Consider the following 14,376-nt stretch of genomic DNA (forward strand, 5'->3'; position numbering starts at 1 on the left):
TTTAGCTTGTTTGAACCGTGACGACGCGCGGCGTGAATCACGGTCTGGCTGTCAGTCCTTGAAAGGATGGAGACAAGCAGTGGCCGGAAGTTTTGCCGGATATAAATAGGGGTGGCCGTGGTTCGAGGCGGAGTTTTAGGCGTGGCCATGCTCCTGAACCTATGTTAACAATTTAACCTAATTTACAGTTAACTCTCACAGTAACGTGATCAATCCACGTTACATCAAACATTGCCTTTGTATTCAGTATAATTCAGTTTGCTGAAGCTCTTCACGTGTTGATGGAGTTTAATGAGATCCATAGAGGAGTTAGCAGTCAGATAAAAAACCTCCCACAGACTCAGTCACTGTCTGTCACTCTTTGTGTGAAGCATTAGCACTCTGCATCACAGCTTGCATGTTCCTGCAAGAGAGACTGTTCAGGTATTGTTCATGAGAGTGAACATATGATCTGCCTGCATTACTGATGGATGCTCAATTCAATGTGACATCACTTTTGATGGGCATGTGGAAGTGCAGAGATATAGATATCTGTATTTTGTGATCATGTTTATGTTCTGATCATCTGCAGTAATTCCACTACTGTGTGCATCATTGTTGTTCCAGGGTTCGTACGGTCATTGAAAACCTGGAAAAGTCATGGAAATTCAAAATGCAAATTCCAGGCCCTGGAAAAGTTATGGAAAACGATATTTTTCCCAAAGTTTTGGAAAAGTCATGGAAATGTAACTAAAGTTGCGTCAAATATAATTTACATTTGATCTAATCACCGAAATAATCTGCGGTCGCGAGCTGTTAGGTGCCATCATGACGCGCATGGTGTTATTTTTTAATATATGAAGCGCGAGCTGTGTGCTCGAGTCTTCCTGCCTGTCGGCTGAACTCTGCTGCTCCGGGATGAGGGTCAGCTACATTATCTACGGTGCGTTCGTTAACTGTGCGGAGTCACTGTGGCACGGACTGAGCCGCTGGTGAACAGCTGTTAGAACGGGCCGTTCAGGTGTTCAGAGCAGAGCGGCAGAGCGTGATGTGAACTGGAACGTTTTTCTGTCGCAATATTATTTAAGGAATCGTTGAGCTAGCTAGCTAGCATACATTGTCACTATCTGCTAACGTTAGCTTTAGCCTTCGTTTTCTAATAGTTTTTTTCATAGGCTATAAACAGAGGTGGTATAAGTATAGATATTTACTAGAGTAGAAGTACTCAGATCTTGTACTTTAGTAGAAGTACTCAGATCTTGTACTTGAGTAAAAGTAGAAGTACTCAGATCTTGTACTTGAGTAAAAGTAGAAGTACTCAGATATTGTACTTGAGTAAAAGTAGAAGTACTCAGGTCTTGTACTTGAGTAAAAGTAGAAGTACTCAGATCTTGTACTTGAGTAAAAGTAGAAGTGCTCAGATTTTGTACTTGAGTCAAAGTAGAAGTGCTCAGATCATGTTCTTGAGTAAAAGTAGAAGTACTCAGATCTTGTTCTTGAGTAAAAGTAGAAGTACCAGAGTGTAGGAATACTCTGTTACAATAAAAGCATTCAAAATGTTCCTCAAGTGAAAGTAGAAAAGTATTCTCATCTAAAGTAAAAGTAGTCATTGTGTAGATTGGTCCACTTCAGAATAATATATATGATATGTTTTATAATGATTGATCATGAAAGTGTTCTCAAAGCTGGTAAAGGTGCAGCTAGTTTGAATGACTTTGTATACTGCAGGGTAGCTGGAGGATTTACTCCAGGTGGAACTAGAGTCTGATTTAACACTTGATTATATTTCACATCATTCATCCACATCTGTGAAGTAACTAAAGGTATTAAATACATGTAGTGGAGTAGAAGTACACCATGTACCTCTGAACTGTAGAGGAGAAGAAGAACAAAGTAGCAAAACATTGAAATACTTAAAGTACAAGTATCTCAAAATTGTACCCAAGTATAGTACTTGAGTTTATGAACTTAGTTACTTTACACCACTGGCTATACAGATAGAAAGACTAAGCCTTGCACAGAGGCATGAAAATACATTTACTCAACAGTGCTGCCAGAATGATAAACTGACTGCTACACAATTAAAATAAAAGCTTTTATATATTTCTATTAGATGTGACTCTTTGGCGTTTCTGTTATTATGACCTGCTGCTTTAGTCGCTCTGACTGCTAAACTCCTCTGTTATTCCTAAACCGATATTCCGTGGGGTCAGGGGTCGGGTCCTTGTCACCTTTTTCATACCTGATGACTTTGCCTCCCTGACTGCAGTTGCTTTAGCGAGTAGAAGCTAGTAAGCCTACTATTTGATTTGTTTTAGATCGGCACTACATGTTTCATATCAGACCTTATTTTCCTGTTCCATGTTCAAATAAACCATTTTCAGTGGTCATTCTTTTTGGTCATGGAAAATTAGGTAAAGGTCATTGAGAAGTCATGGAGAAGTGTATGAACCCTGTTATTCACAAAAGCCTCATGAGCCTATGTACATTACATCACAGGTCACTTGTTAGACGCTTTTATCCAAAGCGACTCACATACTCAATACTGATGGGCAATCCCCACAGGAGCACTTTGGGGTGAAGGGTCTCAGCTGACTGCTGCGGGGTTTGAACCTGTGACCCCCTGATACGAACACCAACGCTCAACCCACTGCACCACACGTACATGTTCATTGCAGCTTTTTTGATTGACTCTGTTCTTTATAGCACCAATATTTACCCCAGGCTTCTGATTGACTTCTTATCAGAGAAACAGATCATATGTTATCGAGCCCGTCTGTTTCAAAATGTGATGAATATGACTTTGACCTTTTCAGAGTGTTCACTGCTGGCAGCCATGGCCTGCGACAGATACGTGTCTCTCTGTAAACCTCTGCATTATTCAACCATCGTGAGGAAAAGAACTGTCGATGTCTGTCTGGTTTTGTCTTGGCTTCTGCCGACTTGTGAGACTGCATTGGGATGCATTCTTTATTCTAATAGCAAACTCTGCAGTTTTACTATTAGGGGGATTTTTGTAACAATTCAATTTACAATCTTCAGCGTGTGAGCTCGAGCGCTCTCTCTGTATATGGAGTGTTCATGTTGGTAAATGTGTCCCTTCTGCCTCTTATCTTCATACTTTTTACATACACCAGGAGACTTATACTATCATATCAGAATGGTAGAGAGTACAGGAGAAAAGCTGCACAGACCTGTTGACCCCACCTGTTGGTTTTAATCAGCTTTCCCTGTTTATCTGATTTAGATCTTGTTATAATTCCTCTAGGATTCAATATTCCCAAAATGACACGTTTGATATTGACTTTGCAAATAGTTTCCTATCACTCCGTCTTCAACCCAATCATATACGGACTGAACGTGAAAGAAACCTCTAAACACCTTCAATTGTTGTTGTGTCGGATCAAATCACACTAATGTTACCTGGGTTGGGCGAAGAGTTACTAAACAAAGCACAACAAGTCAGGAAATGTGTGTTTGGTAGACGACTACTTGTTTGTCACAATGCTTCTTGGCATTACATTTCATACCGTTGGAAAGCCTGTTTATTTCTCTTTTCAATGGAGCCACATTTGTGAGGAACAAGCGTTTGTGGGATGAGAAGCAGAGCTGAGTGTGTGGGTCACGCCACGAATAATGTGCCAGATCTTCTCTGCCAATGCCAAACAGCTTTGTGTTGCTGTTGACTCTTTGTTGGTGTTGTGTTGTGTTTGTAAACTTGAATCAGTTTGTTTGCGCACATAAAAGACTGCATCAAATACAGATGATGAAAAATGAAGAACTGTGACAGAAGAGATCAGGAAGCTGCAGCTTTAACAGCCGCCCCCTCAGAGACAGATACTAACGATTACAAAGAAGAATCACAGATCATATTTACCCACCATAATAAAGTATACAACAAAAGCAAAAGCCTACATAGCAATAATAAGAGCAACTGAAAATACAAGTTCTTCTTCCCGCAATCCAATCTGTGTTGTCTTATTACGATAAACAATCGTAAGATGAGCAATCTTCACGATGAGTTCAAAAGAGCATTAACTTTTACACTCTAAGGTCAAGAGGTCAACATGTGGTGACAAAGTGATCAGAAATGACCTGAAGAGTGTGTGTGTGTGTGTGTGTGTGTGTGTGTGTGTGTGTGTGTTGTCTCTCAGTAACATGATGCAATGTATTCAGATCACAGCAGTGTCCACAGAAGCTGATGTAATGAGGGTCTTTAGGGCCCCCCCCCCAAAATCATGAATCAGCTAAATATTTTCTGTCTTACACATAAACGTTTAGCAAATACAAAAAAGTCTAGTTTTAGTTGCGTCTCTAGGTAAGACTGGAAAGTGTGTGTGTGTGTGTCTATTAGTGTGTGTGTGTGTGTGTGTGTGTGTGTGTGTGTGTGTGTGTGTGTGTGTGTGTGTGTGTGTGTGTGTGTGTGTTGGCCTCTCAGTAATATGATGCTAAGTGTTCAGATCACAGCCGTGTCCACAGAAGCTGATGTAATGAGGGTCATTAGAGCCCCTCCCCCCCTCTCCGACTACAGCCAGTGTACAAAGAGCTAATTATGACCCAGTGGTCACAGTGAGTCTCAGGGGGGGGGCGGGGGAGGGGGGCTCTGTTGTCACAAACACAACACACACTCACCTGAGCTGCTGAGTAGCTGAGGTGATTATCTCAGTAATTGATCCGAGGCGGTCAACAAAAAAGGTTTCTCCTTAGTCCTCTGAGGAGAGAAACTTTGGCCTGTTAGCAACAACTTTATAAGATCATTAATTAATACATGGTTATATAATATACAGAGTAATGCAAAATATATGATGTAACACGTTATAATAATTAACATCAATAATAATAAAGTGGGACTTAATGATGTTTTCTGTAATCCACTCAAACATCCAAAATCCATATTAGGATTATGTTTTTACTGTCTGTGTCTGACACACACACACACACACACACACACACACACACACACACACACACACACACACACACACACACACACACACACACACACACACACACACACACACACACACACACACAGTTTTCATCACTTTAGGGAAACAAACTCCTCAAAAGTTAGCATTATAACTCTTCATGAACATATTTAAACATGACATGTCAGAAAACGTGTAATGTAAAAGATAACTGTTAATGTCCGTAATGAGGGGGGGGGGGGGTTCATGGTGATATCTGTTAGTTTATTGTTTACCCTATTCTCCTGTAGTGTGTACCACATGTCTGAGTTTTATTGGTCACAAATACATTTAAAAAGCACACAGTGAAATGTGGTCTCTGCTTGTAACCCATCCTAGTATAGCTATTGAGGGCCCTCTCCCAGCAGTAGCAGTCCACACTCCATTTTTAGATCTGTGCGGGGACTTGAACCGACAACCCTACGGCAGTTATTGCACATCAGAAGTCTGGTAGCTCTGTGTACAAATGTGCAAAATAAGCTGAGGGTTGTCTGAAGATAAAAAAAGTGGACATCTCGTTTAATATCCAAGATGTACAGACATATTTAGCTGTATACGTTTTGACCTGTATGAAGACAGAACATTTGTAGATACAGCTTTGGGTCTCTAGAACATTTGCTCAGAAAAACTAAAGTGAAAAGTAACAAATAAAATAATAAAAATCTTGATCTCTAACGAGGGGTTACGTATGGTAAGCCTTGTTATATAAGCACAGGCGGAGCCCTCTACTGGACTCTATGGGTACTACCTTATCATGCGAGCATTCACCTACTGAGACTTCTATAGACGTAGCCGGCCCCGGGGCGGGCCTACCTGAATGCGCGCGCATCTCACCGTATAAAAGGAGGCCTCGCCTCCTGACCGCCTCCTAACACCTCTCTTCAGCGAGCGGTATAGGACAGACAGTGCCCCGAGTAGAGGGCTCCGCCTGTGCTTATATAACAAGGGTTACCATACGTAACCCCTCGTTAAATCTCTCACAGGCTCCGAGCCCCGATGTATACACATGCTAACTGTAGCTTTCAGCTCCGTTATCCGGCCGCTATGGTCCGTAGCAGCTCGTTCAAGCTCAAGCTCAGTTTGCTCGACTTTATCTTGTAATGGTCCTATTGACTCTTTTAGTTCTTTTCGGACAGAGGTAATCTCGGAGCGTAGGCTGGAAGACAAAGAGTACATCTTGCCAATAATGTCGGCTTTCAGGGAGTCCATCATACTTTGTAAAAGTTCGGCGTCGAGTGCGTTAGCTTCAGCCACCCCTCGAGTAGCGTTAGCCGGGTCAGGCAAAGGCGAGGTTTTGCTGCGGCCTCCTCTCGAAGTCTTTGTAACTCTTTACAATTATTTTGTGTTTTTGAAGTATTTGTTGTCTTTTTAAAATAGTTTTGAGTCTCTTTGACATCTGTTTAACTCTTTAAAGTCGTCTGGTGTCTCTTTGTAGTATTTCTTTGTTTCTCTGTTGTTGCTTTGTGATTATTTGACTTTTTCTGTACGTAGCTCTTTTAGTTTCATTCTGTTGGTGAAGCCAAGAAGGGCTATGATCATTTAATAATATATTTTATTTTTATAGCGCCTTTCAAGAGATCCAAGGACGCTTTACAATGGGAAATAAAACAACAAAATAATAATAGTCACAAGGATACACAGGTTATGAAAAAAATAAGCGGTTGCTGGTTACTTCATTTTAGCTGAGGCCAAAGGCCCGGGTGAACAGATGGTGTTTGAGGTGTTTTTTGAAGGTGTCCAGAGAGTCGGCATTCCTGATAGCAGAGGGGAGAGCATTCCAGAGGGTGGGAGCTGCGACACTGAAAGCCCTGTTGCCAAAGGTTTTTAGCTTGGAGCGCTGGATGGAGAGCAGCCCGTTGTCGGAGGACCGCAGTTGACGAGAGGGGGTGTAGGGCTGAAGGAGGTCAGAGATGTATGGAGGGGCTAGGGAGTGGAGAGATTTGTAGGTTAGCAGGAGGAGTTTGTACTGGATGCGTGCACTTGACCGGGAGCCAGTGAAGGTGGATGAGGGTGGGGGGTAATGTGTTGCCAGGGCTTAGTGTGGGTGAGGAGCCTGGCTGCAGAGTTCTGGACGTACTGGAGCCTGTCCAGGGCTTTGCTGGTGACCCCGAACAGGACTCCATTGCAGTAGTCCAGGCGTGAGGAGATTAATGAATGTTTCTGCAACGGGGTCGGGAGAGAGGGCCGGAGTCTAGAGATGTTGTGAAGGTGGAAGAACGCAGTTTTGACAGTTGACCTGATGTGGGAGTTGAAGGTGAGGCTAGAGTCCAGAGTGACGCCCAGGCTGCGAACCTCAGGGGAAGGGTGGATGGAGCAGCCATCGATGGTGAGGAGGAGATCTCCGACCTTCCGGAGCAGTGTTTTTGGGGCCACAACCATGAGCTCTGTTTTGTTTTTATTGAGTCTCAGTAGATTTGTTGACATCCAGGTTTTGATGTCGTGGAGGCAGTTGACTACTGACGGTGGGGGTAGCTGGGATGATGGATTGGTGCTAATGTAGAGTTGGGTGTCGTCGGCATAGGAGTGGAAGTTGAGACCATGTTGGCGGATGATTTCACCGAGGGGGAGCATGTAGATGTTAAATAGAAGGTAATGGGTATTTGGGTAATGGGGCCTCTATTTGGTAGGCCTGTTTAGTATCCATCCCTGTTTTCACATGGGTGTGTGTGTGTGTGTGTGTGTGTGTGTGTGTGTGTGTGTGTGTGTGTGTGTGTGTGTGTGTGTGTGTGTGTGTGTGTGTGTGTGTGTGTGTGTGTGTGTGTGTGTGTGTGTGTGTGTGTGTGTGTGTGTGTGTGTGTGTGTGTGTGTGTGTGTGTGTGTGTGTGTGTGTGTGTGTGTGTGTGTGTGTATTTTTAGGTTGGGTGCAAAGCCTGCAGGCAGCAGTGAGACTCGGCCCCCCGCAGCTGTAGTGACCCTTACCGCTGCAAGATGGACTATCCCTGCATCGGAACCTGTCTGATCATCAACAAGAACTTCCACCCAAGCACAGGTAGATACAACCTTTCTACAAAACACAAAGGTCTTATTTCATAGTCACTTGCACTCAATGTTCTGCATTTTTCATAATGTACACAATAAACATACAATAAGTATAAAAGAGGTCTTCTCTGATGGACTTGTACCAAATCTCGCCCTCCGTCTGTTTAAAAAAGAAAACGATTAAAAGCCTCCACCCTGTCACATCTTCACCTTTAGTAATTTACCAAAATGTCAAATTAGTTAGTTGTGTTTCACCATTTTCTGTAACATTACACACAATTAGACAAAAGACATTTGTTTGTGACTTAAACAAATGTGGAAAAAAGTGTTTTCCTTCTATCATGTTATATGTCGTTATACATCACAGAAATGGTACTGTACACAACACATTACTTTAAGACATTTTTAAAAGGAACATACCGTACTTTCTCACATTTGATTATTTTATTTGCATCATATGGGACAACACAAAAGACTCAAACCAGTAAAACAAAACAAATGGAGCTAAAATGTCCCTGAGAAACAATCATATCTAGTGTTACGGTTCTTACACATCCATTTCACGCTCAGCATTTAAAGCCACGTTTCCATCTTTGCCCAAATGACTTTATTTCACCGTATATACCGCCATATCCCCTTCGATCATTTTCAAAGTTCCTTTCTCCCACCCGGCAAACAGCAACACCTTTTCATTCATGTCACAAGCTTCAAGTCCAACACAAGAGAGAAAAACATTTAAATAATAATTAAAAACATGGATCTCAATGCTTCTATAACGGAGAGCAAAGAAACGTAGGCAGCATAAACTATTTGCTCTTAGTAGGGATGCATACCGGTATCCGGTATTACCGAAATACCGGTTACTGGTGGCTACGGTATACCGTACCGAAATCAGATCCGGTTTCTTTTTAATTAATTGTAAAAGTGAGTCCGTGGCCCGTGATGGCGGGTGTTATAAATTAGATTGCATAATCGTTTTTCTTCATATGTTATGTATTTTTCATTGTCTGTTCAATACTAGAAAGGTAAAAGTCCCACAAATGAACTGTGATGGGATTTGTTTTCTCTCACCAGTGAAGGTAAATGTTGATTTTAAAGATGAGATTTGTTTGTTTGTGCAATGCCGAGATCTCATGACCTTTATTCTATTATGTATTTGTTCTCTAGTCGAATCTCAGGTTTAACATTAATTATAACGGTGCTATAATGGTCTGTTTGCATTGACAAGATGTGCTATTCACGCGGCACACCCTTGTTTTTTTTAGTCAGCCTACTTGTCTCTCATATTCACTGTGAGCGTGAGAAGAGTGATCTGTGTTTCTCTTCAATGAGACTCTTTCCTGCCACCTGGCATCAACCTGGCTGCCACTTAATTTGTTTAAGTCTTTCTCTGCAGCACTAGACCAAAGTACAAAACAGTAATCAAGCTGCGACAGAACCAATGCATCCAAAACCTGTCTAGTGACATCTAGTGGCAAATACTTGTGACACACCCCTTCCCATTTTACATACATATTGCAATATTATGAGAAACCTCAAGACAAGAATGGGTGAAAGCACAAACAACAGAAGAAAATATAATAAATCACATGCGATTCAACAATTATTTCTTAAACCAAAATGTGAAAGTTATATCCCTTGAAATCCTGAATCCAAAAGATTGAAATCTACAAACCACATTAGTTGAGGTTTGTAGCTCAAGGTTCAAGGTTCTTTATTGTCAAACTAACATAGCTACAGAGTAATTATGTCGTTGAAACTCTTAGGTCACAGGCTTCTCCAACAATGCAACACAATAATACAGATAAGCAGACAATATTAAAACAATATTGTAACTGTAACAACATGTAAGTCCACGTGTGTACAGAGAGAGTATTTAGAAGCAACTCATGAGTTTATTTTGAGCCATTTGACTTCTGCACCAGAAGGTGACAGCATAGTCCCAGCAAGATTCTTTGATGTCACGTACAGTCTATAGTTACATCTCACAGGGCTGCTTTCCTGGAAGATCATTTTGTTTTAAGGTTGAACTATCTGTATTTATTTCCAACTGGTCTAAAATAATTGTGCATTAAGGCCGATGACAGGCTTTCAATCAATCAATCAATCAATGTTTATTTATATAGCCCAATATCACAAATGTTAACATTTGTCTCAGTGGACTTCACCGTGTGTTACATAATATCAGTATGACCATACGACACCCTCTGTCCTTAGACCCTCACATCGTACAAGGAAAAACTTCCGAAGAAAACCCACAGTTTAAAGGGAAAATGGAGAAACCTCAGGGAGAGCAACAGAGGAGGGATCCCCTCTCCCAGGACGGACAGACGTTGCAATAGATGCCGTTGTGTAAATTGAAAAGATATACATTTGCAACATAGGTAGTCCAAATGTTTTGGAAATGCATGTAATAGGAAGATGAATCCACGAGGATAATCCATCCGGGACCTATGATCCAGGACCACAGCCACGACTCAAGATCCAGGGCTCGCGATCCAGGACAGAGGAGCGCAGGATCATCCATGTCTCCGGATCCCAGCGTATATAGACACCAAAAAGAAAGAATTGGGGAAGCTGGTTAATCGGAACATGAGAGTACACAGGTATAGACAGAGAGAAGGAAGAAGTAAGATGTCCCCCGACAAAACCTAAGCCTATATCAGCAAAACTAGGGGTGAATCTAATCAGCCCTAACTATAAGCTTTATCAAAAAGGGAAGGTCTTAAGCGCACTCTTAAAAACGGATAGGGTGTCCTGCCGCCCACCGAACCACAAACTGGAAGCTGATTCCACAAATGTGGAGCTTGATAAGAAAAGGCTCTGGCTCCCATTGTACTTTTAGAGACTCTAGAACAACCAACAACCCTGCATTCTTGGACGCAATGCCCTAGTAGGACAGTAGGGTATAATGAGGTTCGTTAAGGTAAGATGGCACTGCCCATTAAGGGCTTTGTAGGCGAGAAGAATAATTTTAATTCTATCCTGTGTTCTATAGAGAGCCAGTGTAAGGCAGCCAGAACAGGAGTAATGTGGTCCCTTTTCCTAACTCTGGTTAGTACACGAGCTGCAGCATTTTGAATCCAGCTGAAGCGACTTGACTGACTTCTTGGCACACCCTGATAATAAAGAGTTACAATAATCCAGCCTTGACGTAACAAATGCATGGACTATTTTCTCTGCATCGTTTTGAGGCAAGATATGCCTGATTTTTGCAATGTTACGTAGATGGAAGTAGGCGGTCCTTGAGATTGATTTTATGTGTGCGTTAAAGGATAAATCCTGATCAAATATAACACCAAGATTCCTTACAGTCTCACTGAAGGCCAAATTAATGCCATCCATAGTTTAGTATATCTTTAGATAATTTGTTTCGTAGATTTCTTCGGGCCAAGTACAATAACTTCCGTTTGTCGTGTTTAACATCAAAAAAGTTTAAGGTCATCCACGTTTTTAAGCCCTTGAGGCAGTCTTGAATTTTATTTAGATGATTAATTTCATCAGGCTTGATTGATAAATATAGTTGAGTATCATCCGCATAACAATGAAAGTTTACAGAATGATTCCTTATAATATTGCGGAAGCATATATAAATGTGAACAAAATAGGTCCGAGCACTGAGCCCTGTGGCACTCCATGGCTAACTTTGGTTTGCGTGAAGATTCATCATAGACACGTACAAACTGAGAGCGTTCAGATAGATAGGACCTAAACCAGCCTAAAGCAGTTCCCTGTATGCCAACTAAGTGCTCTAGTCTTTGCAATAGGATATCATTGTCGATAGTATCACATGCAGCACTGAGATCGAGCAAAACAAGAATAGAGACAAAGTCCCTTGTCAGAGGCTATTAGAAGGTCATTTGTGACTTTAAACCAGAGCTGTCTCTGTGCTATGATGTGTTCTAAAGCCAGACTGAAAATCTTCAAATAAATCAATTGTTTTTTAAGTAATCACACAGCTGTTTTGCGACCCGCTTTCTCAAGAATTTTGAGAGGAACGGAAGATTAGAAATAGGTCTATAATTGGCTAAAACCTCTGGATCGAGGTTGTGCTTTTTAAGAAGCGGTTTTATCACTGCTACTTTGAATGATTGTGGAACATAGCCTGATAATAAAGACATATTCATAAGACCTATAGATATGTCATTAGTTTTAAAATAATAAAAATAATAAAATTCAATAATGTGCTTAAAGGGCCATGTCATGGCCATTTCTACTGATCATAATTCCATTGTTGAGGTGTACTAACATAGATTTATACTGTGCAATGTTCCAAACTCACATTGGTTTCTCATACAGCATCTCTGTAAAGTATGTGTATTCACTGGTATTCACTCTTTGTCCTAAACGGCTTGTTGGAGCTCGCCCCCCCCTCCCTGTGAGCCCAGTGTGCTCTGATTGGTCACGCGACATGCAGCTGCTCGTGAGGAGCTGCTGTGAGGAGAAGACAGGGCTTCCGTGTCGGCGAAACAATACAGCAAGAACAAGCTAAACTCATCCTGAGCACACAAACACTCACAGCCGAAGTAAAAACAATAAGTGTGGCTTGATATTGAGTAAGGTTTATAACGCTGTGAGCATGGGTCTGCGGAGAGCATTTCTCCGCGATCCCAACTTAGCAGTCCGAAAAACGTTTACCCATTTAAACAGTCGTGGTAGATACCTTGTTTGTTTTAAACATCATAAATACACAAACAACAATGAATACTTACAGGTTGTGTACCCGACTCTCCCGCTGGTCCAAACAAAGTAGGAACAGCATCGTTCTTCAGTGCCCTACGCTGTACATATCCGGCATGAATCGCTGAAAGGTTTGGGAAGCTTTGTGTCGTGAAAGGCTGGCAGAGGGTGTGGCCTCTGGGTATCCCCACGTCAGAGTACCCAGGAAGAAAATGAGAAATCTCCAACGAGGCGTTTTGGGGGGGTCTTTTCTGTGTTAGAGTTTTACTCACTACAGGGTGTACTTTGAGGGGTTTTGACTCTGCAGGCCGTTTACATGCATACAAACCTTCATAACACACAAGGGGACGGGTAACAACCGGAAAAGCATGACTTGGGCCCTTTAAACCACTAGGTGTCCCTTTCTATCTTTCTATTCTAGTCAGCCGAATTAGTGTTGATACTGCAAGGAGACGTATTGTGTGAAAAGAAATGTAAGATGTTGTTTAATTGCTTATATATTTATGATCCACGTCACGTTTTCAGTTTTGGCGGCAGTTCTTCATGTTTGTCCAGAAGTCTTCTCATCAGGGCTCTATAAATAGAGAACTACGGCAGATATGTAATATTTAATGCAGCCGAACCGTGTATTACAATGCAGTTATGTGATGACTTTCAAAGAGAAAAGCAAGCACACTCGGAATAAAGTATTATTTTATTTTGAAAAAATGTTTTCAGATTTCACATCGCATAAACACCAAATCCCAGCTTGCATTGCGGCTAAACCATCCAATCACCGAGCTGAGGATCACTTGCCTACGTCTGTTTCCGGTTTCGTTTATGACGGATGTATTTTGTTGTACACACATTCCTTCACATTTAAATTGACATTAAAGTATTTCGTGAGGCCTTCTAACATGTTTTTAAATATAACTATGGGTTGTAGTTGAACAGTTTGTAAATTAACATGAACCGAAGCTGGTTGCCTGGCAACGCAATCGCACATCGTCACGTCCGTTAATTCCACATCCACACGCATGGGATTAACATCGATTTAATACATTAATGTAGCCTTTGTTTCTGCTAAAAGGTGTCGACCAGCTGGGGGCAACAAGACAATCGGCGTAATCGAGTGTGACTATTAAAAAAAAAAATTATTATATCAATATCGACAATAACAACCGACCGTCGGGGTAGCATTTGCTTGGCATTTCTGGTATTTCTCCACTGGTTACATGGGGTTAACAATACCGTGTAACTGTCACGTTTGAAGGGACGAAATCGTGACATCTTCACGTCTCCCAGCATGGTAAATCGTCACATGTTCACATCTTGCCGTGATACCGAGTTGGTTATTGCTGTCACTATGCAACTTTCAGTTGGTGCAAACTGTTAAGAAATCTGAGATGAAAGCAGCCAGGACTCGTGTCAGCCAGTCCTTGTGTTTCTAATATGTTTGTTTCCATATTACACTCCATCCCTTATAGGTGAGGATATTGAATACAGTACTTTAACCTTACCCAATGTAGTCTGGTTGCTGTATTTTAACTCTTGTCTGAACCCAGTGATCTATGCCTTGTTATACCCCTGGTTTAGAAAATCTATCAAGCTCATTGTTACCCTTAAGATACTTAAATCTCACTCTTGTGATTCTAAAATACTGTAATGACGGACTGGGTTTGAGTTATATTCTAAAATAATAATAATAATAATGGGTTCCATTTATAAAGCACTTCATATTTGATTTCAAATCCCGAAGTGCTACAAGTAGTGAGCATGAACAGTATAAATA

At 41.4% G+C, this 14,376-nt stretch overlaps 1 protein-coding gene and 1 pseudogene across 1 annotated transcript in view; both read left to right on the forward strand.

The window, feature by feature from the left end:
- Positions 1 to 14,376, forward strand: part of LOC117561472 (sulfotransferase 2B1-like) — an 81,845-nt gene that overhangs the window by 160 nt on the left and 67,309 nt on the right. The window contains exon 2 of the mRNA XM_034238916.1: positions 7,803 to 7,935. Within this exon, the coding sequence (XP_034094807.1) occupies positions 7,875 to 7,935 (61 nt within the window). The 5' untranslated portion in view covers positions 7,803 to 7,874. The remainder of the gene's footprint in view (positions 1 to 7,802; positions 7,936 to 14,376) is intronic.
- Positions 2,645 to 4,045, forward strand: LOC117561502 (annotated as a pseudogene).

The sequence above is a fragment of the Gymnodraco acuticeps genome, unplaced genomic scaffold (genome assembly GCF_902827175.1).
Source record: "Gymnodraco acuticeps unplaced genomic scaffold, fGymAcu1.1, whole genome shotgun sequence".
Classification (NCBI taxonomy): domain Eukaryota; kingdom Metazoa; phylum Chordata; class Actinopteri; order Perciformes; family Bathydraconidae; genus Gymnodraco; species Gymnodraco acuticeps.